General features: G+C 38.9%; 4 protein-coding genes across 7 annotated transcripts; 2 read left to right on the top strand and 2 right to left on the bottom strand.

Annotated features, from left to right (window-relative positions):
* Window positions 1-590: 590 nt before the first annotated feature.
* Window positions 591-3,488, bottom strand: LOC103433785 (uncharacterized). Of its 2 annotated transcripts, none has more exons than XM_029101348.2 (2): window positions 3,209-3,488; window positions 591-2,620 (listed from the first exon to the last, which is right to left on the bottom strand). In XM_029101348.2, the coding sequence occupies exon 2, from the start codon at window positions 2,612-2,614 to the stop codon at window positions 899-901; it is 1,716 nt and encodes a 571-aa protein (XP_028957181.2). In that variant the 5' UTR covers window positions 2,615-2,620; window positions 3,209-3,488; the 3' UTR covers window positions 591-898. The 2 variants fall into 2 exon arrangements, with proteins under 2 accessions (XP_028957181.2, XP_028957182.2); XM_029101349.2 differs by having other exon boundaries at window positions 591-2,614; window positions 3,209-3,383.
* Window positions 3,489-5,851: 2,363 nt separating this feature from the next.
* LOC103433784 (uncharacterized) lies at window positions 5,852-9,626 on the top strand. Of its 3 annotated transcripts, none has more exons than XM_070820734.1 (12): window positions 5,852-5,991; window positions 6,141-6,424; window positions 6,823-6,864; window positions 6,956-7,015; window positions 7,121-7,196; window positions 7,286-7,331; window positions 7,426-7,524; window positions 7,770-7,838; window positions 7,947-8,074; window positions 8,191-8,255; window positions 8,359-8,492; window positions 8,649-9,626. In XM_070820734.1, exons 1-12 carry the CDS (start codon window positions 5,984-5,986, stop codon window positions 9,471-9,473), a joined length of 1,836 nt encoding a protein of 611 aa, XP_070676835.1. In that variant the 5' UTR covers window positions 5,852-5,983; the 3' UTR covers window positions 9,474-9,626. The 3 variants fall into 3 exon arrangements, with proteins under 3 accessions (XP_070676835.1, XP_070676833.1, XP_070676834.1); XM_070820732.1 differs by having other exon boundaries at window positions 8,191-8,273; XM_070820733.1 differs by having other exon boundaries at window positions 5,854-5,991; window positions 6,144-6,424; window positions 8,191-8,273.
* A 1,772-nt stretch (window positions 9,627-11,398) lies between these two features.
* Window positions 11,399-14,274, top strand: LOC103418243 (uncharacterized). Its single transcript, XM_070820731.1, has 6 exons — window positions 11,399-11,848; window positions 12,119-12,277; window positions 12,446-12,577; window positions 12,691-12,855; window positions 13,033-13,197; window positions 13,420-14,274. Exons 1-6 carry the CDS (start codon window positions 11,642-11,644, stop codon window positions 13,948-13,950), a joined length of 1,359 nt encoding a protein of 452 aa, XP_070676832.1. The 5' UTR covers window positions 11,399-11,641; the 3' UTR covers window positions 13,951-14,274.
* A 2,778-nt stretch (window positions 14,275-17,052) lies between these two features.
* On the bottom strand, window positions 17,053-21,511 carry LOC103433782 (uncharacterized). The gene is made up of 9 exons (XM_008372070.4): window positions 21,041-21,511; window positions 20,176-20,831; window positions 19,749-19,825; window positions 19,474-19,642; window positions 18,874-18,962; window positions 18,492-18,656; window positions 18,288-18,365; window positions 17,588-17,691; window positions 17,053-17,383 (listed from the first exon to the last, which is right to left on the bottom strand). Exons 2-9 carry the CDS (start codon window positions 20,810-20,812, stop codon window positions 17,278-17,280), a joined length of 1,425 nt encoding a protein of 474 aa, XP_008370292.3. The 5' UTR covers window positions 20,813-20,831; window positions 21,041-21,511; the 3' UTR covers window positions 17,053-17,277.
* Window positions 21,512-23,517: the final 2,006 nt, after the last annotated feature.

Here is a 23,517-nt window from a genome sequence, read left to right as displayed (position 1 = left end):
AAACTATCGGGTAGAGAATATAATAATAATTTATTGTTAGTCTAGCTTCTTAGTCTGATACTGTTAGTCCTAGGGCTGGGTTCAGATCAAAACGGTTCTGTTTTTTGGTAAAATTGAAACTGAATCGAAATTTCGATTCGCTTCAGTTCGGTTTATTTTTTTTCAGTTTGAATTTTTTTTCGGTTTCGGTTTTTTTTTTTTCTTTTTTGAAAAATGATGTAAATGGAAGGAACCTACCTATCAACCTTCCAATTCTCATATATCAGAGAATTAAGAGCCTCAAAATCCTGAATATATTCAAGTAATTCAACTACTTATGATCAAGCAGATCGAATTCAAATTTTCAAAACTTAAGCAATTACAGTGGTGAATGCTTTGATGCCTTGCAAAGTGAATTTATTTTTTTATATTTCAAGCAAGCAACGTGGAGAGGGGAGATCGAATACCGCTAAAATTTATTCAAAAATCTTCTTAACTACTTGAGCTACAAAGTTTTCTCAAAAATCTTCTTAAAAGCTAGAATTTGGTCAATGTGCGACCTTTAGCAGCTATATTAAATGTAAGTCAGGTGTCAAAAAACCAACTGGAACTTCGTCTAATGATACTTCTTTCAATGTTGAATCGAAAAGAAGAAACCTTGCTGTTCGCATTTTGAAATTCAACCGCTATTACAAAGAAAACCAAACTCACATTTGGATTTGGTCACAAAAGGGGTTGAGCTACACTTACAAGTGACCGAATTTTGACACGATTCCACAACAACAATTCGAAAAACTCACTGAAGATCTGCAACAGAACGACAGCTACAGCCTACAGGCAAATAGACAATAGTCGGGACTCGGGAAAGCAGAAATACCAAACTTAGCATAGATATTTACTAATATTTCACGAACCCTCCTCAGAAAAGTGACCACCATCTCCGGCTTCTGTTCTCCCTGTGGTTGGGTGAGGCGCCGGTGATAGGACTCTGGTGGCGGGCGTGATTGGCGAAGTTCTGGTTTCCTGCCAGACCTCTTCTTTCCAACAGCGGACTTCCTAACCACAGCACAAGAACAATACCCACAAGACTGACAATTGGAGCAGCTGCGAGAAGAAACCATCTCCCCCGACTATTTTCTCCTCTCGAGCCATTAGTGGTTGGTTCCCTATTTGCTGCACTCTGCTCATGCTCCTCATCTTCATAAGCTCTGTTGAAAGCACCGGAGGAACTGTCCACACTTGCATTCTGCTGCCGGACATTGTGGATCTCTGCTCTAGCACTAACGTTCCGTTTCCCCTCTTCGTAGTCTCTGTCATCAGTCGGTAGCTCATATCGACAGAGTGGACAAGTATTCCGTGTACTCAACCATGGAAAAATACACATAGAGTGATAGAGGTGAGAGCAGGGAAGCTTATTCACTTCAGTACCAATTGTCAATACATCTTTGCAAATTGCACAGGCTAAGTCATCATGCTTGTCATGTTCCTTGCTAATGACAACACGAGGCAGATTATTCACAAAGGACGCAGAAGCTGGAGGAGCTCCTCGTCTTAAGCTATCAACCTCAGCAAGATGCTCGAGCAATTCTTCAAAGCCTCCAGCATCAAGATAATCACCAGAATTTCCATCATAAGGCAGCATCTCTGATTCGTCCACGTTAGAAAAGAGGGTACGGGTATATATTTGACTCCTCCTCCTCATTCTCCAATGAAACGTACCCTCAGAATCAGGAAAATATGTATGGTGGTGGCGCCCAATGGATGGTCCATTACTTCTGCCTGGACGCGAAACTAAAAGATTACGAAGCCGGCCACCTGGGGTTTCACTAGATTCAACCATGTTTACTTCAACGTCGGCTTCTTCCCACTCATCATCTTCTTCATCCCCCTCATCATCATCGTCCTCAGTGTCATCTGAGTTCCACTGGCTAAGACCAGCATGCATTGGATCAATGTCAGTATCACTATCATAAGCACTTCCATCATCTGGTGGAATAATCGTTTCAGTATCCAGTAAACCATGTAGGTCCACAGAAGCATCAGAATCCCCTCCATATGCACTTAAAGAAATTGCATCGCTCTCACTATGAAATACCCTGTACCGACCAAAACTGAGATTTGATTCAGTTTCTCCATAGAAAGAATCCACATTTTCGTAACCCTCACTTTCAGTATCAGAGAGCACTCGCCGCCATCTTCTAGACCCACTTGGTGTAGTACGGTTGCTTGTGCGCAGCGGTATCCTAGTCGTAGAGTCACCACCCACAGGTAGTTCCTCAATCCCAGAGCCAGGGGATTGGTTCTGCCGCACCAGATTAATCATATGCGAGAACTGTTGTGAAAAAGTATTCTCAAGTGACTCGGAACTCCCAGTCCTAGCTCTTCTTCTTGTAGGTGGCGTCCTCTGATAAGAATCATGTGAGGGGGAACCAAGATCTTCAAGGTACAGAAATTTACAGTCCCCGCACATAATTTCAACATCTCCAGTCGCCTCATTCTCGGGTGAAATAGCCCTTTGGCATAGCGCACACGTTGCAGGCTGCCCAGAATGTTCATTTACCACACCACTATCCTCATGATTGTCGACAGCGGACTGAAGCAACTCTTCCAAGAAGCTTTGTGAGGCTGCATCCATCTGAAACTGATAAAAGACCACAAGATCATGAACAAAGAGAAGCAAAGTTCCATCCGAAAACATAGGATGATTACAAGAAAGAAAACACGCAGACGGGCAGCTAAGCGATAGTAGCATTAATCCATCGGCCAAAAGAAAAACCAATTACACAACGGACACTAATTATTTGAGAAATTCCCCAAACTCGACAGAGTTAGTGTTAAATGGAAAACCCCCGAAATTGAAGCTAACAATTTTTAATCTAAAAGCCTAGAAATCATAAGAAAAACAGATGTTGAGCTGACAGTAATCTCAGCCAGCAGTCTCTAACAAAAATTTGACTATGAAAATGCAAACCCATCTCTCAATCAGTATCAATCTTCTTCCTCAACAAAAAGTTCCAGTTTTTCTTGCAAGAACATACATACCCATCTCGTCATTTGCATCTGAAACCCCATTTTTCTACTAATACACAACGCAATGGCGGCCATTTATACAAATTCTAACAACAAATCCTCAAAAACAATGAGAAAAAGGAAAATTCCACAACGAAAACACAAATAACAATTTGGGTTATCAGAAATTTCAAATCTTTTGGGGGTTCAGAGCAATTACCAAAGAGACGCAACCCAAAAGAAAAACTACTCCGATCTTTCGAAAACCCCAACAACTCCGATCGTCACATAAAGCTCCGATCTGAGAAATGCAGTGAAATTTCTGAAAACGTGAGTTTTGGGGAGGACGAAGGTCTCACTCACTCGGTCGTTGGAGAAATGAAGGAGATGAGGGACGTTTGTGAACTCGCAAGTCGAATCGAGGGCGTGTGAAAGCACTGCGCACGTCTCATGAAATCACGGCCGTCCATCTCGTTTCATCGTTTCCACCTAACGCTAGCAGTGATACAAGGCGCGTGGAATGATTGAGTTACTGTGACTCACCAGCTTACGATCAGTAGGGCCTACGGTTTAGCTTTATGGTCCTAGCTTTTGTCGTGGCACTAAGATTGTCGATTGGGTTTCTAGGGCCCATTGGGCCAATCAATTTCCACCTTCACTTTTTATGTGGGCCCCTAAGACTGGCCTTTTTGGTGAAATTGGAATATTGTAGCTGTAGATTTTACCACTAGCAACCATAACACCATGTCACCAACCTAATCCATAGGCACTAATTTTCCAAAGAGATAATGTACTTTCTTTCCTTGCTTGTTAAGGGTATCCAAATTCCAAGACATTATTGCCTTTTGATCGCTTTTATATCAATTGAATTTCACCGGGCTTAAAAACCCATGAGCGTGTGACTGATTTTGAGTTTTTGATGCATTGTAGTACTTATAATGCATTGTGAATACTACAGTGCATCAACTTTTCATTTCTATTCACGAATGTTTGAGAAACTCTGAGTTTTTTATGCACTGTAGACCTCAAAATTCATTAACGCCTCACAATCTTCTACCACAGACTCATTATGCATCAATCTCACTATCGTCCACATGTGTAAGAGCAAACCTGAGTTGTTGACGCATCATAGTGTCACGAAATGAGGTTTTGAGGTTCAAACACCTCATGCGGGCTTAGACCCGATCATGGAGCCTTGGGCTTGAACACTCCCACGACAATAAGTTGTGGAATGCATTAACGTCTCACAATCGTCTACACATACTCACAATACATTCAATTTCACCGATGTCTGTATGTGCGTGGACGAACGAGCGTAGCATTCCTCAACATGTGTAGGCTTAAGCCCCAAATTTAAGTGGTAGCAATCTTGTCCTCTAAAACGCAACCCAACCTTGGGCTATTTCAACCCTACCCAAAGGAAAACAGGGAAACTTTTTATTTGTTTTTTATTTATGCATTTTTCAAAGTTCAATGCTTCAATAATTTACTGTATTAGAATGTTGATACACTGTGTCTGAGATGCGCGTGGGTTTAAATTTTTTACCTGAAATGCAGAGCAATCGTTTGCTTCTTGTGAGTGATGTATCAAAGAAAAGAGCCCGACAGTGGTAAATTATGAAGAAAGAGGGTCCTCTCAGGATTTCTCTTTGCAAGGATAGAGGGGATTTTGCAATGGTCTTTGTTTATTATATATCGTGCGATCAGTTTTTATTAGATATTATTTATATTTAATTTTAAATAAAAATATTTTTAATAATTTTTAATCGCACAATATATGATGAACGGATACAATTTGAGAATTTTCGGGATCCTCATAAAAAGAATCCGAAGAGGATCCTTATTCAAATATGAAATCACCTCTCCCCTCCCTCAATCGTGTGATGTAAAATATTTTGCCGGAAACTCGTTGGGTTTGGGTTGCTGCTGCGGGAGTCTGTACACAAATGGGTGTTTACACGGTCTCCTGAGTATTTTAACTTTTAGATCTTGATTTTTTTTAAAACAAAGATTTAATTGTTAAAACATTTAGAATGAATACTTCAAAGCACTCAAGAAAGTCTCTGAATTGTATAGTCCCAGCAAGTATTATTGACCATATTTTTCAACTGTTATTTTTGTTTTCACTACAATAGTATATTTACAATAAAGGATGTGAAATTGGACTAAGCTAATAAGCAAAAATTCTTGGGGAGTACTCCGGACGTACCCCAAAAAATCATCACAATAAGCTCGTCATAATAACTTGTTAGTGAACTTGTCATTCGATAATCAAACCTAATATCTCTCACTTACGAGTGAAGTTGAATATCTCTAAGCCGTAGTGCTAAGTAGTTATTCTTCATACTGTATTGACTATTGAATTAAGATAAAATTGAAAAATGCCCCTCTCCCTCCATCAATTAGGTATAGATTTTGACATTTTGTTTCAGTTACTGGACTCCAAATAAAAGACTTACAATTTTTAAACAAAGATAAAAAGAGTTTAGCGTGTCAACATAAAAATTGTTGGAGTATTACTATTATCACAAAAAGCTTCAGTATAATTAAAAGTTAAATCGAATTTAATTTTGTTAATTTTCCGACATGAGGTGGTCGCATCTCCAACCAATAAGAGAGTGAAAATCACTAACTTTCAGTTATTATTACATTACAAAGAAAATCAGGAAAATAATAATTGTATCCATCGTTTTAGGATAATGCTGGGGGAGCCTGGTATGGAACAAAATAGGCACCAAATAGAAACACACATTTGGGGTTTTAACAATTTTACCTTAACCAGAATATTCACATATCTCTCATACAAAGAAACAACAACCCTCTGCAAAACTGTAATCTCTCATGATCGTCCTTCTGATCTCACATTTTTCACCTGCATATTTCACCTCCTCTTCCTTCCTCTGTTTTATAAACCAACACGAAACACAGAAGCCACCTGGTAAAAGCTAAACCCCCCGAAACCCCGGCAAAGCTGATACATTTGTTGTTTGTGAAAATGTCTAGGTGGGTTTTTGTTCCTGTGTGCAAAAACGTACGAGGATGTCCGAAAGTTCTCATCTTTGTCTTTTTTTGGTCTGAAAGTTTTCAACTTTAACAATGTGGGTTTCTTTTTTCTGTGGGTTTTGGTAATTGTTTATGAACTGTTTGCGCAGTAGAAAATTGGACAAGTTAAAATGGAAGGTGGAGGGCCACAGGAGGAGCCCCAGATTATCTGCTTTGGAAGCATGTAAGGCTGATCAGCTGCCGAGGCTTGTGGGTGCGACTGGTCCTACTGCGACTGCTAATGCTGGTAGTCGTATTTGTACACAGCAGCGGTTGAAGAGCCAGGTGGGGAAGGATAAGGGACCTGCTTTCTGGACAAGGGACAGAAAGAAGAGAAAACTCAGACCTGTTGATGAAGTAGCTGCCACTGCACCTTCTTCCCCACTGGATCAGGAAAGTTGCTTCTTGTTTTCTGTTTCCCTTTGTGACACTATTGTATTGTCACATCTCGTTTGATGGCTCGTCCTGGACCCGATTATTTCAGTTAGATTGGACTATAGTGTACTCGTTGCTGTTCGGTGAACTTATAAATGTTGGGGTTTTCGTATATCATATTAACATTATGTTGTTTGCTCTCGGTTTCAAATTTTAGTACTGTTGTGGGATAGGATGTGACAATATTCTCGTTTGGTGACTCGTAACTATTTCAATTAAATTGGACTAGTAAGTCTGGTTTACTTGCCGTTGTTTGGTTAACTTATTAATCCCGGGATATTAAATCAAGTCCCCCAATTCCCTTTCTGTTGTTTGCACTAAAGTTCCAAATTCCTATTTTAAAATGCGTTGTGCAGGGTCGAGTGGAAAATGGCGATGGTGGTCATCAAACGAGTACTGGTGAGTCTTTTTTGCCGATTAAATTACCTGCTCTTGTATTTCAATGAAATGCTGCTGTTGAATTTGCAGTCTATTTGTTTTTTTGTATCAGATCAACAGGTTGTGCAGGATAAAGATAGCCTAAAGCCTGGAGTTCATGCTGCCTCTACTGGTTAACCTCATTAATTTCTTCCTTGACAAGTCTCACTGTACATTTTCTGTACTATATGATTTTGCAACAAAAATGAACTTCGTTCTGACTTTGTGCTTGTATTAGATCAACCATCGACTGAATCTGCAAAATGGTTGCCGGAAAAACGAATACTTGAGCTTATCCTTGACAAATTACAAAGGTTTAATTTTGTCATATATACATTTCAAATACCTTTGCTATAAATTTTCTTCTTTATGTTGAATCGTTGATAGTGTTTGAAAATTGCAGGAAGGATACCTATGAGATATTTGCTGAACCAGTTGACCCGAATGAGGTGCATATCTTGTTTTTACATTGTCATCTCATAAGGTGAACGTTTCCTTCTCTTTTCAGTTATTGTTTTCTATTGTTTTCTACTTTTTTACAAGGTTGAGGGTTACTATGAAATCATCGAAGAGCCTATGGATTTCGGGACCATGAGGGCTAAACTTCATGAAGGAATGTATAAGAATCTTGAACAATTTGAGGTAACCTTTCTCAAAAACTATTTCTGCTTTAAATGTAGTTTACTTTTTCACCATAAGGCAGAAAAAGTTCAAATAAGAAGCTAATTTAGACAAGTTCATAACGATTTTGGGGACAACTTACCCTAAATTGGTTCAGCAATTATCAAAAGCTATACATTTGGCTATTTAGACTGTTTGGTATTTGAATATTATCTAATGTGACATCTGATTTATCATCTAACTGATAATTAGTGAACTGTTTGCAGCATGATGCATTCTTAATAACAGAAAATGCAATGCATTTTAATTCTACAGCTACCATTTATTTTAGACAGGTATGCTAATTGGACCTCTTGAAAACTTTTGGAAAGTTTACTCTGAATTCTCCAACTAGAAAATCTTACTATAGTCCACGACAGAATAAAACCACTTGGTTTTTACAGGCTCGTGCCATTCACGAACTAGCGAAGAAGGTATTTCATGTTTTGAAAACCTCTCCCAACAACTTTGAACTAGAATTCTCAGAAACAAGACAAAGAAGTGGTAGGAAAGCTCAAGGTGAAGCTGGCAGGTCAGCTTCTAGCTCATATCTTAAAGTTGTTAAAAAACTACCAAATCCCTTTCCATGAAACTTGGAGAAACGTTGAAATCTATGCCGTGCTCACTTAGGAGTTCATGAAATTTCAGGAGAAGTCAAGTAAAGATTGGGTGTTCCAGTTATATTGATGCAAGAGAGCACAGAGTTCTTTCTGGTAACATGCAAACTAGATGTAATGCTTTAATGCTAACTTTGTAATTACAAAGTCTACAAAGTTAAAACTTGAGAACCTTGAATCTTGTGTTTGTTAATAACAGGTACTCACGATGGTAGAAGATCTAGATCGTTCGAAGGAGATCCGCGCAGCACATATAGACCTTGGACATCCTTCCTTGATGAGGATGAATCGACAAGTCTGACAGTAATTAGTAAATTAAAACAACTTGAGCATGTAAGTATTCTTTTCTTGTGTTTGTGTTACGCACAAGTGTTATAGACAGCACATATTTCCTGCAAGGCTAAGAAAACTGAATCAGATTTTCATTTGTGTTTTCCGATGATGGATGTCATGAAATCCGCCATGAGAACAAGTCATTTTTTGGTGTAGGTGACTCATCAAGACATTGGTTACACTGAAAGCTTGATGTTATATGTTAAAGATTTAGGACCAACAGCTCAGAAGATTGCTAGAAAGAAGTTACTTGGATGTTCCGAAATGCATAAAAGTCAAGCTCCTTTGGCATCCACCTCTTCCCAATTGGCACCTAGTCCTCTGAGCAATGTGTTTACTTCACCACCAAGTCATAATTTCCAGGACAAACTTAATGAGCATCCTTCAACTACGAAAATCACTGGAAAAAAGGGTTCTTTAGGTGATGAAATGGGCATCCAAGGTCCTACAGTTGGAGGGAAAGTCCAATGCAATGAAATTCATCCGAACTCTTCTTCCTTGAAATCTCATCATGCTGGACTTGCAGACAACAGTTGCTCAGTTTCCGGCTTCAAAAACACAGGCAACAACTCGACACCAATGATACTGAACCAATGGAAGTCGGTTAATCAAGCACAACCCTTGAAGCAGCCTTCAGATTATAGTTCTCAGTCAAATTTCTTGGACCCAAGGTTGAGGAACAACATGGGATTTGCTAGTTTTAGCAAAACTAAGAACAAACTGAGTTCATTGCATTTGAGAGGAGATGATGATCAGACAAACTCTGAGGCAACCCAAGCGTCGAAACCCGACCAAGGCAGGCCAATGCTGGCTCAACAGTTCACATTTGATCTGCCATATTTGAGAGCCCAACTTGGTAGGATAAATTCTTCAGGACAAGATAGATTAAGCTTGCAGAAAGGTTTGGGTGCAGAGCTGATGGTCTTCCCAGCCGAGATAAAACTATCAGAGAGAGATGAGAAATCAGCAGCTTTATGGTGATAACCAAAACCAATCATCAGTGGGTACTCGGTAGTCAGTATACTGATTTAGCTCTTCAGCTGTAACTTGTAAGAAAGCTAGTTAAATTCTAAAAGTGAAAAGATCCCCTTTCTGGCACTATTATTAATAAAAAGTCCTAAAGTTGCGATTTAATAGCATCGCGGGTATACAGACATGAGCTTTGCCAAGTTGGCTAAAACTCTGTATTTTTTCTCTACACCAAGTTTGAATTTCCCTCCTCATCCGTTTCAACATTTTTTTTTAATAATTCCAAGTGTTTTCGGAAAAGAACTTGGAAGTGCTTCTACTTCTCCATAACTAAACTAAGCTCTAGGATAAGTAGGTTTTTTTTTAATATTATATTTTGGTTTAGGGTTTACGTGGTTACTAGTTACGGGTTTAATTACAGGATCTGGATTGTCTGCCCCCCCCCATCTCAAACTCTTCCTATCCCCTCCTATTTTTGTGGTCATGGTTAAGTCACGTCAACATTTTATATTGATTATTTTATAGAAATAATAATACAAAAAACAATGGGAATATAAAATGTTGACATGACTTAACATTGACCACAGAAATAAGAGGGGATGGGAAGGGTATGGGATGGGGGAGGGCAGATAATTCAGGTCCTTAATTACATGAGCCGTTTACGATGCAGAGTAATATGATAAGTAAGATTTGATGCTTATAAAAAGAATTATGCATATAGGTAGAGATTTTATGTATTATATATTTTTTTCGATTCAGTTTCAATACGAATCGGGTCGGTTTCGGGTTTTCGGTTTCTTTCCACCCCTAGCAATTACCGAGCACATTATACGTACAGAGAGAGTGAGGTAGCATACAAATAGGGTTACTTGTTGATGAAGCAATTAATTAGATAATCCGATATAATCCATAGATTATAAAAGCATGGCTCTCACGTCAAACAGCTGGCAAGGGGTCCACTTCCAAACATTAAAACTTCCTCTCCAACATATTCGTGAGTTATCCCACGACAACACATTACAACATTTTACAACATGTTTATGCGGGATTTGGATCCTATCCGCATTCAAATTGGAAGAATTTTAAAGATTTTTTCATTTTAACCGTTCATTGTATATTGTACATTGTACAGTAAAAAATTATTTTGAATTGTAAATATAAAATTAAACATAAATAACACCTAATGAAACCTAGTTGCAAAATGTACGATGAACGATTAAGATGTAAAAGATGATCCGGAGAGAGGATCCTCATCCGTTTATGCGGCTCTCCCCCTCCAAATTATTAGGTTGCATCTTCTTTACTTAATTTCTTTCCCTTTTTTTTTACTCGAAATTAGGTCGATTTAGTGGGAACACAATGATTAATCTATATCAGAAAGGTAAAGCCTCTTAATCTGATTCGCTAATACTGAGTATTTTCCTATTGGAGTTAATTTTGATTTATAAGGGCTCGTAAAATAACTGAAAGTATTTTTAGAGAAATATTTTATTGGTTTCAAAAGTAATTGTGTTAGTTATATGTTTTTTTCCTGAAAGCACTTCAAGTATTTTTTTCATAATTCACTTGTATTTTTACTAAAGATTTGTTCTAAAAATATTTTAACCAAAAACACTTTCAACCATTTTAAAATCACTAATATACGAGCTCTAACTATTTATAAGCATACGTGGCATTGATATTAGCCCATTAGGATATTTTTAGTTATAAATCCATTACAAGTAACCATGCACGTATTTCAGTCCATGACTTCCCTTGCATTAACATTTTGATTAATCAAGGGCGGTCGATCTCATACGTAATTATGATTTTCTTGAAACGTTAATTTCTTTCGTTTCAAATAAGTAAATATGTTATAAACGTGAATTTGGATTGTCGCATTTCCAAGTGTTACTTTTATTAGTTAAAAATGGCTGAGTTCTAAATTTTTTTCTGTTTCTGTTTTGTGTGTGTGTTTTGCGGTATAACATTCGTTCATTTCGTATTTCGGTTTTTTATTTGCTCGGAGAAGAAAAGGCGGAAGAGTTGGTTACTTACGCCACCCAAAAATAACCAACCGCCTTCTTCCTCCTCCTTCTCCTCCTCGTCCGTCGTTGTCATCGCGACGGTGACGATTGTCGAAAGGGAATAATATCCAGTCAACCCGTTAACCACTAATACGTAAAGCTCCCGCAGCGGAAATGGCGTACAGGAGAAAGCAGGGGATAACAAGGTCGTCAACCTTCAAAGAAGAGATCATTCATCGCCCCCCAGACGACAATTCTGCACCGAATTCATCTTCCCTTCTGCAGTCTTCGTCTTCCTTCTCCGGTTCTTCATCTTCGTCTCTCGCCGCTCAGGCCATTCGTGCTTCTGCGCTTTCCGTCGAACGCAACAACCGATCCAAGGTTTCCTTTTGTTCTAACTGCCGTGAATCTTTCAGTCATTCTTCTGGAAATTTTAAATTCCGTAATAATTATATGTTTTCTGATCCGATCTGCTTATCTGGGTTGGTTTTATTTGTATTGAATTGTGATTGCGGTACATGAGTTCGGCCAGTTGGTCAGGATAGTATGCAGACTCCGAGTTTGAATCATTTGATGTAGATTAAAGTTGTCTAGAATATCGTCTTATTGACAAAAGTGAGGAGATTGTGATCATAGCTATAAATAATGCAGGACTTCTCTGCATATGACGATGCATCTGCAAAATCCGGGTTTTGGGGTGTTCTGGCTCGGAAAGCTAAGGCCATTCTTGAAGAGGATGGTGAATTTCCACAAGATGATATTGCTGGAGGGCTCAGATCAAAGCCCTCCGTTGCCTCCGGTGGCGCTCAGGTGAATCTCCAACATGATCTTTGTATGAAATTATGAAATGGGCTTCCTTCAAGTTTCCTACTTTCTCTACAAATACACACATCTCAGACACCGTTAGTTTACCATTTCGTTTTAGTTTTTGGTATTTTGATTGCTGAGTTTTGTTGTATCTTTCCCTTTTGGAGACAGTTCCAACAACAACCATATTATCAGTCATATGACAACTCTAGAAGAACGGAAAATCCTACAATCCGAAAGGGCTTGGATAAAATCACGACTTCCCTTAATCAGCTCGGGGACACGTTTGAGAAGGCTTTCGAGGTATTTAAAATTCCTTGCTTGCTAATTGTAGATAATGGATGTATGTCGAGTTTAGTACTTTGGGAGACAAGTATGTTCATAATGTGCCTTGTGTTTTTGTGTTTGGTTTTCAGGAAGGTCGAACGATGGTGGAGAATAAGACCGCCGACATCCAAAAGCAAATTAAACGAAGAGGAGACAATCCAGATTCACAAAATCAAGCTTCTTATTATGGGAACCACAACAGTTCACCGCTGCAGCCTAAGAACCATGATACTCAACTCAAGGCATCACGCGACGTAAGGTGGCAATTATGTGTGACTGGTTTGTGTAATGACAAGACGAAATGATCTGACTTGAGCTGAATTATATGTTGATAAAGTGCTTTGGATGTGATTTTTGCTTTTCGTTTGCGATTCATTTAGACTTACCTTGAGCCGGATGAATGCATAAATGGTGTTTGTTTTTTGTCACAGGTTGCAATGGCAACAGCTGCCAAAGCAAAATTACTTCTTCGGGAGCTGAAAACCGTCAAGGCAGATCTGGCTTTTGCAAAGGAACGATGTTCTCAACTAGAAGAAGAAAATAAATGCCTTCGCGAGAATCGTGACAAGGGGAACCACAGAGCTGATGATGACTTGGTATGTTTCTGTTTTTCCCTTCCGTTGTCATTGTACTTACCGACGATCCACAAGTAGAATAGTACGACTAACTGCAATTTGGCTAGGACATTGTGCCCCCATCCGCATCCAAGTTTAATTCTCCTTCCCTGAGTATGGTTTAAATTAGAAAATCGCTCGAATAGTGCGACTAAATGCAATTTAGAAATGTTTCTGACATACATATACATGTGATCATATCAGATCCGCCTTCAACTGGAGACACTTCTGGCGGAGAAGGCTCGATTAGCGAATGAGAATTCAGTTTATGCACGCGAGAATCGGTTCCTGAGGGAAATTGTTGAATACCACCAGCTGACAATGCAGGATGTTGTGTATTTAGAAGATGATGAAGAAGTCACACAAGTTAACCCCTTAACCAGCCCCACCGGCGTCTCCAGGATGCTCTCCATTTCCCCGCCCTCATCAGCACCCCCATCCCCGCCTCCAGAGGACTCTTCATCTGCAACCTCACCAGCTACTAAAGATATATCACCTGTCCTTACCAAGCCACAAGAAAATAAAGACGTTTTTGTAAATCTGGCCATGCCGGGCAACGATACCTTAGCTCACAAGAAAGCAGATGGTAAAACACCTTCTTCAACAGAAGCTACTACAAAAACACCTCCTACAGCGGAAAGTATAACTAAATCGCCGACAACAGCAGAAGCCGCTACTAAAACACTCTCAGTAGCAGCAGAAGATACTAAAAGACCTCCTCCTACTTCTGCTTAAGCATTATTAGTGTAGCATTTTTTAATTTGTTTCCTTCCTTTTCCTCTTGGAGAGGGGAAGAGGAAGAAGGAAGGGGGAAGGGGGAATTCTTCTTCTGCCAGCAACTTTATCAATCAGTGGATGTAATATTTTGTTATGTTTTGTTTGAGGTTTGGGTTTATTTCTAGTGCCCTATTTACCTCTTACCACAAGATAAAACAATTCCTTCCTTGTACAGCCAGTGTGCACGATATTTGTTCTTGAGTTTCCAGAATTCTTGTTTCGTTAATTTGTATTTGTTGTTCTAAATAATATTGATAGTTTTGTGGCCTTTGTAGCTCAAAATATTTAGAGCATTCATCCCTGCACTTGAGGTTTTGTTGTCGGATAGTTTCTCCTTAATATCGCTTGCTCAAACAAAATAATTATTAAACGAGATTTTAATTGTATCAAATTTGGGCAATTTGTCTAACTTCTCATGTGTTGGAAATCCAATCATTTGACCCGGACAAAGGTTAGAAAGAGGATGGGGAAATCCTTCACGACATGAAACACCACAATGAAATGAATGGTAAGATTTAATAAAATAAAAAGAATCATGAGTAAGTGTGTCCGACCACGTTATTTGTAAAACTTTTTTATATAATAGTAATCTTTTAAATTTTAGTCTCGCCAATATTATACTAGTCTCATCAATATCAGACAATCTTATCGAAATTTCTCTTCAAAATGAGAGGGTTTATAATTACTCTTGTTTCTTTTATTATAACATTGCGATTTTTCCTTTAAAAATTAAATAAAAAGCCTAGAAACAAATACAGTGAAACCAGTGTTTCAAATATTGATATGTAAATTTATGGACATATCAATATTGGTGACTTTCGATGGAAATTACGAAAATTTGCAATGGTGTTGGTTTCAACTCATTCAGATTTAGTCGAAATTAAAGAAAAATTTCTCAAAAACAAATTCAAAATTTTGAAATCTACAACGAGTTCCAGCAAAATTTATGTAGAGAATTGGTAAATATCATTTGTCACATCCCGGCCTGGGTCCACCACATTCCGGGCCCGTTCCACCACCGTAGCACGATATTGTCCGCTTTGGGCTTACTATTCCCTCACGATTTTGTTTTTAGGAACTCACGAGCAACTTCCCAGTGGGTCACCCATCCTAGGAGTGCTCTGGCCTTCTTCTCGCTTAACTTCGGAGTTCCTACGTAACCCGAAGCTAGTGAGCTCCCAAAAGGCCTCGTGCTAGGTAGGGATGGGAATATACATTTAAGGATCACTCCCCTGGCCGATGTGGGATGTTACAATCCACCCCCCTTAGGGGCCCGGGTCGGGTCCACCACCATAGCACGATATTGTCCTGCTTTGGGCTTACCATTCCCTCACTGTTTTGTTTTTGGGAACTCACGAGCAACTTCCCAGTGGGTCACCCATCCTGGGAGTGCTCTGGTCTCCTTCTCGCTTAACTTCGGAGTTCCTACGTAACCCGAAGCCAGTGAGCTCCCAAAAAGCCTCGTGCTAGGTAGGGATGGGAATATACATTTAAGGATCACTCCCCTGGCCGATGTGGGATGTTACAATCCACCCCCCTTAGGGGCCCGGGTCGGGTCCACCACTGTAGCACGATATTGTTTGCTTTGGGCTTACCATTCCCTCACGGTTTTGTTTTTGGGAACTCACGAGCAACTTTCCAGTGGGTCACCCATCCTGAGAGTGCTCTGGCCTCCTTCTCGCTTAACTTCGGAGTTCCTACGTAACCCGAAGCCAGTGAGCTCCCAAAAGGCCTCGTGCTAGGTAGTGATGGGAATATACATTTAAGGATCAATCCCCTGGACGATGTGGGATATTACATCATTGGTATTCATTGATTTTCCTATATATCGTCGAAGTAGGGTGAAGTTTGCATTTCCTAACACATTTTTATATAATAGTAATCTTTTAAATTTTAGTCTCGCCCAATATTATACTAGTCTCATCGGTATCAGACAATCTTATCGAAATTTCTCTTTAAAATGAGTGGTTTATAATTACACTTGTTTCTTTTATTATAACATTGTGATTTTTCCTTTAAAAATTCAATAAAACTTCTAGAAACAAATACAGTGAAACCAGTGTTTAAAATATCGATATGTAAATCTATGAATATATCGATATCAGATGCTTTTGACGAAAATTATGAAAATTTGCAATGGTGTGGGTATCAATTCATTCAGATTTAGTCGAAATTAAAGAAAAAAATCTCAAAAAAAATTTGAAATCTACAACGAGTTCCGGCAAAATTTATGTAGTGAATCGGTAAATAATGTTGGTATTCATTCCTATATATTGCCGAAGTAGGGTGCAGCTTGCATTTCACCTCTTTTTCCATATGAATTCTTGATTTTTCCGATATTTCGACAAAAATATCGACAATTCCGTGATATTTTAAACACTGAGTGGAACAAACTTCGGATCTAATTCTTTATCCTCTCAAAATTAAATATCATCACATTCATGCATGCATTTAGAAAAATGGAGGGAGAGGAAACTTCTTCCAATGAATTCAGAGTTTTTTTATTTTTTCTGTTTTTGCAATTTGCAAGACAAACAATTTCAGAAGCTATCAAAGGGCCTCACATTCCTAATCTGCCCATCTATTTTCCCCCTTCCCTACATCAAACGATCTGACGATACAGTATGAGGTAAGAAACCAAAGAAAAGAACACCGGAAGAAGAAACACCACCCTCTTCGGCAGAATCTCGAAGCTCTCCGACCCTTCTTCGGCAATCGTCTCCAGTTTCGGAAAATTCGAACATTTTTCGTGGGATATCACCTGGGGTGGTGCAACTTCCACCCAGCCGTGTACGTACCTCCCTCCCTTTGCCATCACCATATCCGGATCAAAACGCCGTCAGAACTTCTCAAATCAAGTGAAAGAATGCAATCGAGAGAGATTCCGGTCAAAGATGTTACATTCGGATCGATTAAGGTTGGAGAGAGGCGTTGGCGAACCATCCTATATATACATTTAGAAGAGGGAAGATTCTAAAGAAAGAGGAGCAGAAGTAGGCGGTGGGAAGTTAGCTTTGCCTCACAATTGACGGGCGACGTGACGCAAACGTAACAATAAAATGGCAAAATAAACAGATATTTATAGTAATGGTGTGTGATCAAAACAACTTCTGTTGCTTAAATTGGCGCATTACATACATTTGACATTTTCTCGATACGACGTATGAACAGTACCAAGTTCAGTTATACCCGACCGTTCTAATATTTTTGCGAGGGCAAGACGTGAACAAGGCAGACCAAAAATTCTTCGGGTTCCTTTTTTTTTTTTTACAGTGGATGGTTGCTTCAGAACAGCTGGAAAAACAAACTCGTTGATCCATCGCCGAATGATCTGATATCTGCGGGTTTAACCAAAGCTCTGCATAACGGGCACGTCCGCTCCCTCTCAAACCTGGAAGAAAAATAATAAGTGTGTCAGCCAGCCAGAACGCGTACCACGAGCATAGCAGTGTAATACATGTTCATTCATTCTTTCGGAGAATTACATGGATATGATCCCATTCCGTGGAAATGGAAACAAATTTTAACAAGAAATCATCATTCTAATTTGTTTCTCAAAGATGATAAATTGGTAGCACAGGAGAAGTAAACAAACCACTCTGATACGCAGTCCTCACAAAAGATGTGTTTACATCGCAGTAGGATAGGAGCATGCATCTTCTCCTGGCAAATAGCACATAAATCGCCAGCTGCATTGACCTGCATCAAACAACCAACAACTGAGAATTCATGAACTACAAGCTCTTCCATGAAAGTATCATAATTACCGAAATGAAACACATAAAACCTTAAAATCCCAAGGAAAAAAAGTTATGTCAGATTTTGTTCTTAATCTAACTAATTCGTAGCTGACAAATAGTAACAGAAATTAAATTCAGTGCATGATTAGTTTGAATGCCAGCATTGGCATTGGGATTGAACCCAAGAAAGAATGAAGCCAACTTTTAGTTCCAAAATATTCCATTCACAGGTTTAAAGACGTTTAGATTGTAATCATAAACTAACAACTGATGACAACAATAAAAAGGAAACCCTCAATACTCAAATTGTAACAAATAGAGCTTGCAAAGGATTGAGCTCATCAATCAGATGTTGTTTATATTCTGGATGTGCTACACAAAGCTCCACATTAAGCATCGAGCGATAGAGTACATTAGCACATTAGTTTCGTACTTATTTGGGAAGAAACTATTATCCTGCGGGAAAAGTACCGCTAACTTGCATGTAGTTTGGACCTATACAGTCCATTCAACTGCATAGCAAATTCTAGTGGCAGAACAAGAAATCCGGTTTACCTGTTCTGATGTTGCATATGCCCCATAGTGCACCTCCTTACGTGACAATGCCTTCAATGCAGCAAAGAAGGATTGTACCTAACCATAGCAAACAAGGGGAGGGGCATAAACAGTAATAACACATGAGAAACAACTCATTCTCAAAGATGTTCTTAATGAAGAAGTCAGAAAACTTGACAGATATCAAACGCATAAAACTATTACCTTCTCAACAACAGATGTGAGCTTGAAAGTCAAATATAACCCTGTCATTAGTGACGAAAAGAGACTCCCATATTCTTTGTTCAAGAAGAACCGATACCACACTGGTGTTGGCAACAAGGCACGGTACAAGAGCAGTAGATACTCAACCAGAGTAAGCATTTGACCCTATAAAAGAGGCACTTCTTCAGTCAGGAGAATTTTGGAGAAAACAAAAAGGATAAAACTGTCAATTATATGAACATAATCCCCTCATTTTTGTTCTAAAAATCAAATGAAGATGAGAGGTGATTAAATAAGCTCTCTTGAGCCAGCTCCTGGCTTATTCTTTTCCAACAAAATAATTTGCCCAAATCTAGTTTTGCTTAACTACTTATTACCTCACCTGCTTACGATAGTTTCGGCCTCTACTGTTTTTGTAGTACATTAATAGAAAACACTTCAGCACCATTGCTGCCTGCCGGACCAAGGTGTCTGAAAATAACCAATGTGAAGTAAGCATCGCAAGGCTCTAAAATTAACTAACATAAGTTTCCCATAAAAAATTTACACAGAAATAGGAAAGAAGAAGCATCTGATAACAATAACAGTTTTCTATCTGAACCCTTGATGAAGAAACACGTGTGGAGCGTTTTTTTCTATTTTGCCTGACATGCACAAAGCGTTCAAATATGACATAAGGCAAACAAAATTCAAGGTAAAAGTAAATGGGCGTCTTCCGCCCTTCATAGTGAATAAAAAGTATCTGCAACAACAGAAAGCTAAAAAAATATTTGTAATTGCACACCAAAAAAGTTTCACACACTACATAAAAACAATTACTTCTGAATAGTGAATCATCCCTTGTCGAAGAGATTCGAATATTTATATGAAACAAAAACTAAATGTTAACTCATCATTGCTATCATGAGAGCGCTGCCGCAGAATGCAAGTTTTTTAAAAGAGAACGGCCACGATAACAAGTTGGGAGGAAAGAGGTTCTTACCATTCACCATGATGATGAAAACAGCATGCCAGAAGGGTGGTATAACTTTAGGAGGAAGCATAATTAATGGATGCAAAAGATCGTCATTCTGGTACCACCAGTAAACACCAACCACATGCAACACGAATGCAAGAGAAATGCCTATTAGAACTGCAATTTTCCTCTCTCCCTGCAGCCACCAAAAGCATCTATTCTTAACAAACAAAAAATGACAATACAAAACACAAGAGCCTCAGCTGAAAGTTGGAAAACAAATAAGTTTATATTCCGAATACCTTCAAAGCTGTCTGTTTCTTTAATATATCATTTGACTTGAACATAACGACAGCAATCCAAATTGTAACAAAGAAACCTGTAATGATTGCAAAATGAAAAGAAGTCACTAATTTGGAAGGAAGGGAGAAATGGCCTAAAAAGGTGAGCTTTAATATGCCATATGAAGTTGCAACTAATAATCATTAGTGTACAAATGCAAGCATGCACAATTAATTCATAAGAATGAAATCAACTCCTTTTAGGTTCTCAGATATACACCAATCCTGAAAAGGCTATCACTTATGAATCCGAATGCAAACTAGGGCAGCATGAAATAGAAAATTCCCAAGAGTATCATCAACCCCATTATCACTATGAGTAAACATTTATCCTTTGCAGTACAAAAGCATAATCGACACTTGCAGAATACGTTGGCAGGACACTAACCTTGCAAATGCTGGCGGATGAAGACCACCAATAGAAGCAAGGAAAAGGGCAGGACTTGTTCAATCCCCCTAGCAGCCTGCTGAATGTCATATCTCTGGTAAGAAGAATCCCTGCCATTAGCCCCAGATCCATCACCTCCTTCTCCAGCAGCACTTTCATTTAACGATTGGGGAATTCCCTCTCCCGAACTACGATCCGTTCTGCCATCTGTCTGACCCACCTCCTCCGTTCCCAATGCTACAGAGGCCGCCCCAGCCATTGGTGGTACAGAAACATCATTTGGCGGTGCAGTAACTTCCCTCAACTGTCCAGCTACTATCCCAGGTCCTTCCCTATCATGCTCCTGTTCCCCTGCACCAATTATCCTAATAGAAACCTCCCCATCATTGCTTGTCGTTGTCGGTGACTGATCTAGCTGACTATGACGGTGATCCCTAAACGCAGCAGCACTACGCCCGTTAATCAAAGACTCGCCTTCTTGGTGATTAGTGCGGCCGCGGAGAATACCCCAGTACTCCAACAAGGTAGAAATTGGCGCCTGAATGATATTGGAAGCCGATAACACCCCATACCGCCTATTACTACTGCTTCCCGGAGAAGCTCTAAACGAGTCCAGATTGCCACCCGACCCTTCCATTTGCCTAATTGCCCGAACCCTAACCACGGCCATCACACGATAATAAATATTAAACAAAGCAACAAAGCCACAATTCATATAAAGATTAAAAAATACAACACGAATCATTTCTTCCGTGTAAAACAAGAAATCCCAAAAGAAAACAAGACGTGTGTTGCTTATAAGCATTAACTCCAGAGAAAACTTGACGAACGCGAAACGAAGAAATTGGATAGAAAGAGAGCTAACCTGCGAAAGCGAACCGGCGAAGGAGTTGTCAGGGGAGAGATGGCATCGAACAAGCCCAAACCCTAAATCGAAACGACGGCGGAGGGAATTTCATGGGCGGCGGTGCCAAAGGCGGAATTTTGGGGATGGGGCGGAGACGATTGATGAGTAGAGGGAATCGAGGAAATGGGTAGAGAGGGGGTTAAGGGTTTGGAGGAGAGAAATGCAGATTAGGTTTGGGTGTGTGTGTGGTGGAATTTGGAAATGGAGAATTTTGGTGGATTTGTTTGGGTGTTTTGTGTTCTCTTTCTCGCTCGATGAGGAACAGCGCGAGAAGAGAGAAGTGGCCAATCACCCCCAACAACTAACAATGTACCCTCTCTAAACAATGAATTCGACTCTCTCTCTCTCTCTCTCTCTCTCTCTCTCCCCCTCTCCCCCTCTCTCCCTTTCTTTCTCTCTCTTGTTTTTTTTAATTTTTAATTTGGTCATTCCTTTGATTGACCAATGTCAACCAACTGCTAATCCCCCACGCCAAAAACCAAAGAGTCAATTCACTTTTTTGAAAACTAATAAGACTCACAAAGGCATTTCAGCTGACCATCGTGTGATACATTAGTGTTAAAAATCGAACTCAGAACGTTTTATGTGCAAGGTTCTAAAAAACGTTAAGTGCTAGTTGGGCGGCGGGTTGGGGCCTAGCTTTTAGGCAGCTAAGCGGAGCCTAGACGAGCGCCTAGGCGGACTAGACAGATTTAAATAAATCAATTATATTTCGTGTAAATAAGTGTCTATTTATATTTTAAATATATATAATTTCATCATAAACTACAAAATAGAATGACATATATATTATAAAGTATTGGAACATAACAAAAACATGGGGAATAAGAATATAATATGTGTTCATTTAAGTATGCAACAAGTCTCTTACAATTTATGGGAAAAAAAATAAAATGCAAAATGAAAGTTATCTATTTTTTGTCAAAATGAGTCACAACCTAAGCAGATATAGGCGGGCTAGGCAGACGCCTCAGTAGGTTTATGTGTCATTTCTTAAACGCCTAGGCATTAATCGGAGCAGTCAGCCGCCTAGCGCCGCTAGGCAGGAATTTTTAGAACAATGACTATGTGAAATACGGGCCTGAAATTCGTCTTAACCACCGAATCACTCCTTCTAGTAACATTGTAAAATAAAATATTTCAAGTTCAACTCACGTAAATAAAAATTTCACTTTGTAATTATTGTAGATGATTGATCGTGAGCCCAAATACTCATAGTAAAATATTGTTTAAAAAAAAGCAGTAGAATATCATTACATAAGAAAATTCACCATTAAAGATCAATTTTGCTAAAACGAATTAAATTGCATGTCTTTGGTTTATCAAATAAACTCGAGCAAAAGAATATTTATTAAATAAAAGGAAAGTTCACCGTAAGAATAAGAATCTTAATTGTTATCAAGCTTGTCGATTTGTTCGATAAGTGTGGAGTACTAGATGATCTCAGCTTATATTCAATGACGACGTGTGAATCAATAATTTGTTAACAGATAAATGCACCTAATTATTCACAAAAAGAAGTAATTCATATGAGATTATAAAGTAGTTTCAATTCTAACAAGTGGTGATGATATTAGTTGAAGAGAAAAAATTTGTTCTTTTTTACTTTAGTTGAGTAGGTAAATTATATCCATTAACAAGTGGCGGTGATCTTAGTTGGTGTGATATAGACTCTAGTAATATTGTACAATAGAAAGTTTCAAGTTCAACTCACGTAAATAACGAGTTTGATATCTAATCATTATATATAACTAATTGCGAGCCCAAATTCCTCATTCAGAGGAAAATGTCCTTCCAACAAAAACAAAAGGGTAGAATACCGTTTTTAAAACAACAACAAAAATCACCATTAAAGATCATATTTGCTAAAAAATCAATTAAATTGCATATCGTTGGTTATTTATATATATCAAATAAATTGAAGGTTCATCATAAAAATCTTTATTGTTACCAAACTTGTCCATTTGTTTTGGTATGTGTGCATCACGAGATGATTTCCGTTTATAAAAAATTTTGGGATAAAATGTAATTTAAAATATGAACAATTCTAATTATGACATGTCCATCATTGATTTGTTAATCACATGAGTTGATCATGCGGAAGCAGAAGATGTTCTTCATTTTCATATCTTTTATTTATATGGTCTGAATTTTGTGCGCGTTTTGTGGCTGATGATTCAATCCGCTTGCTGTCATGGGAGGCTTCCAAGACCCATCAACGTTAACCTTCAGAAACAAGCTAAGCCAGGAGGAGGCTCCCATGTCTCCAATGGAGTTGTTAGGGTTGACAGATGCTCTGTGGATTTCGACGGTATCAAAGAGGAGAGCCAAACCACAGTGGCAGTGGGGCAGTATAGGGGCACAATATGGGACTGATGGGCGGTTGACGGCGACCGAGGTTAGTCTTAGTTGGTAGCGCCATTGACAATGCACGC

Source organism: Malus domestica, chromosome 04 (genome assembly GCF_042453785.1).
Source record: "Malus domestica chromosome 04, GDT2T_hap1".
In the NCBI taxonomy this organism is placed as follows: Eukaryota; Viridiplantae; Streptophyta; class Magnoliopsida; order Rosales; family Rosaceae; genus Malus; species Malus domestica.
Note: the sequence above shows the minus strand (reverse complement) of the source record. Positions and strands in the feature narration are given on the sequence as shown.

Coding starts and splice junctions, on each gene's coding strand:
- LOC103418243 (XM_070820731.1), top strand. CDS start 11,642: ATGGCGTACAGGAGAAAGCAGGGGATAACAAGGTCGTCAACCTTCAAA. Junction 11,849..12,118: donor AACGCAACAACCGATCCAAG/GTTTCCTTTTGT, acceptor TAAATAATGCAG/GACTTCTCTGCATATGACGA. Junction 12,578..12,690: donor CGTTTGAGAAGGCTTTCGAG/GTATTTAAAATT, acceptor TTTGGTTTTCAG/GAAGGTCGAACGATGGTGGA.
- LOC103433782 (XM_008372070.4), bottom strand. CDS start 20,812: ATGGAAGGGTCGGGTGGCAATCTGGACTCGTTTAGAGCTTCTCCGGGA. Junction 19,826..20,175: donor CATCCGCCAGCATTTGCAAG/GTTAGTGTCCTG, acceptor CAATCATTACAG/GTTTCTTTGTTACAATTTGG. Junction 18,963..19,473: donor TTTCATCATCATGGTGAATG/GTAAGAACCTCT, acceptor GGTTATTTTCAG/ACACCTTGGTCCGGCAGGCA.
- LOC103433785 (XM_029101348.2), bottom strand. CDS start 2,614: ATGGATGCAGCCTCACAAAGCTTCTTGGAAGAGTTGCTTCAGTCCGCT.
- LOC103433784 (XM_070820732.1), top strand. Junction 8,075..8,190: donor GCTCAAGGTGAAGCTGGCAG/GTCAGCTTCTAG, acceptor ATGAAATTTCAG/GAGAAGTCAAGTAAAGATTG. Junction 8,274..8,358: donor TGGTAACATGCAAACTAGAT/GTAATGCTTTAA, acceptor TGTTAATAACAG/GTACTCACGATGGTAGAAGA.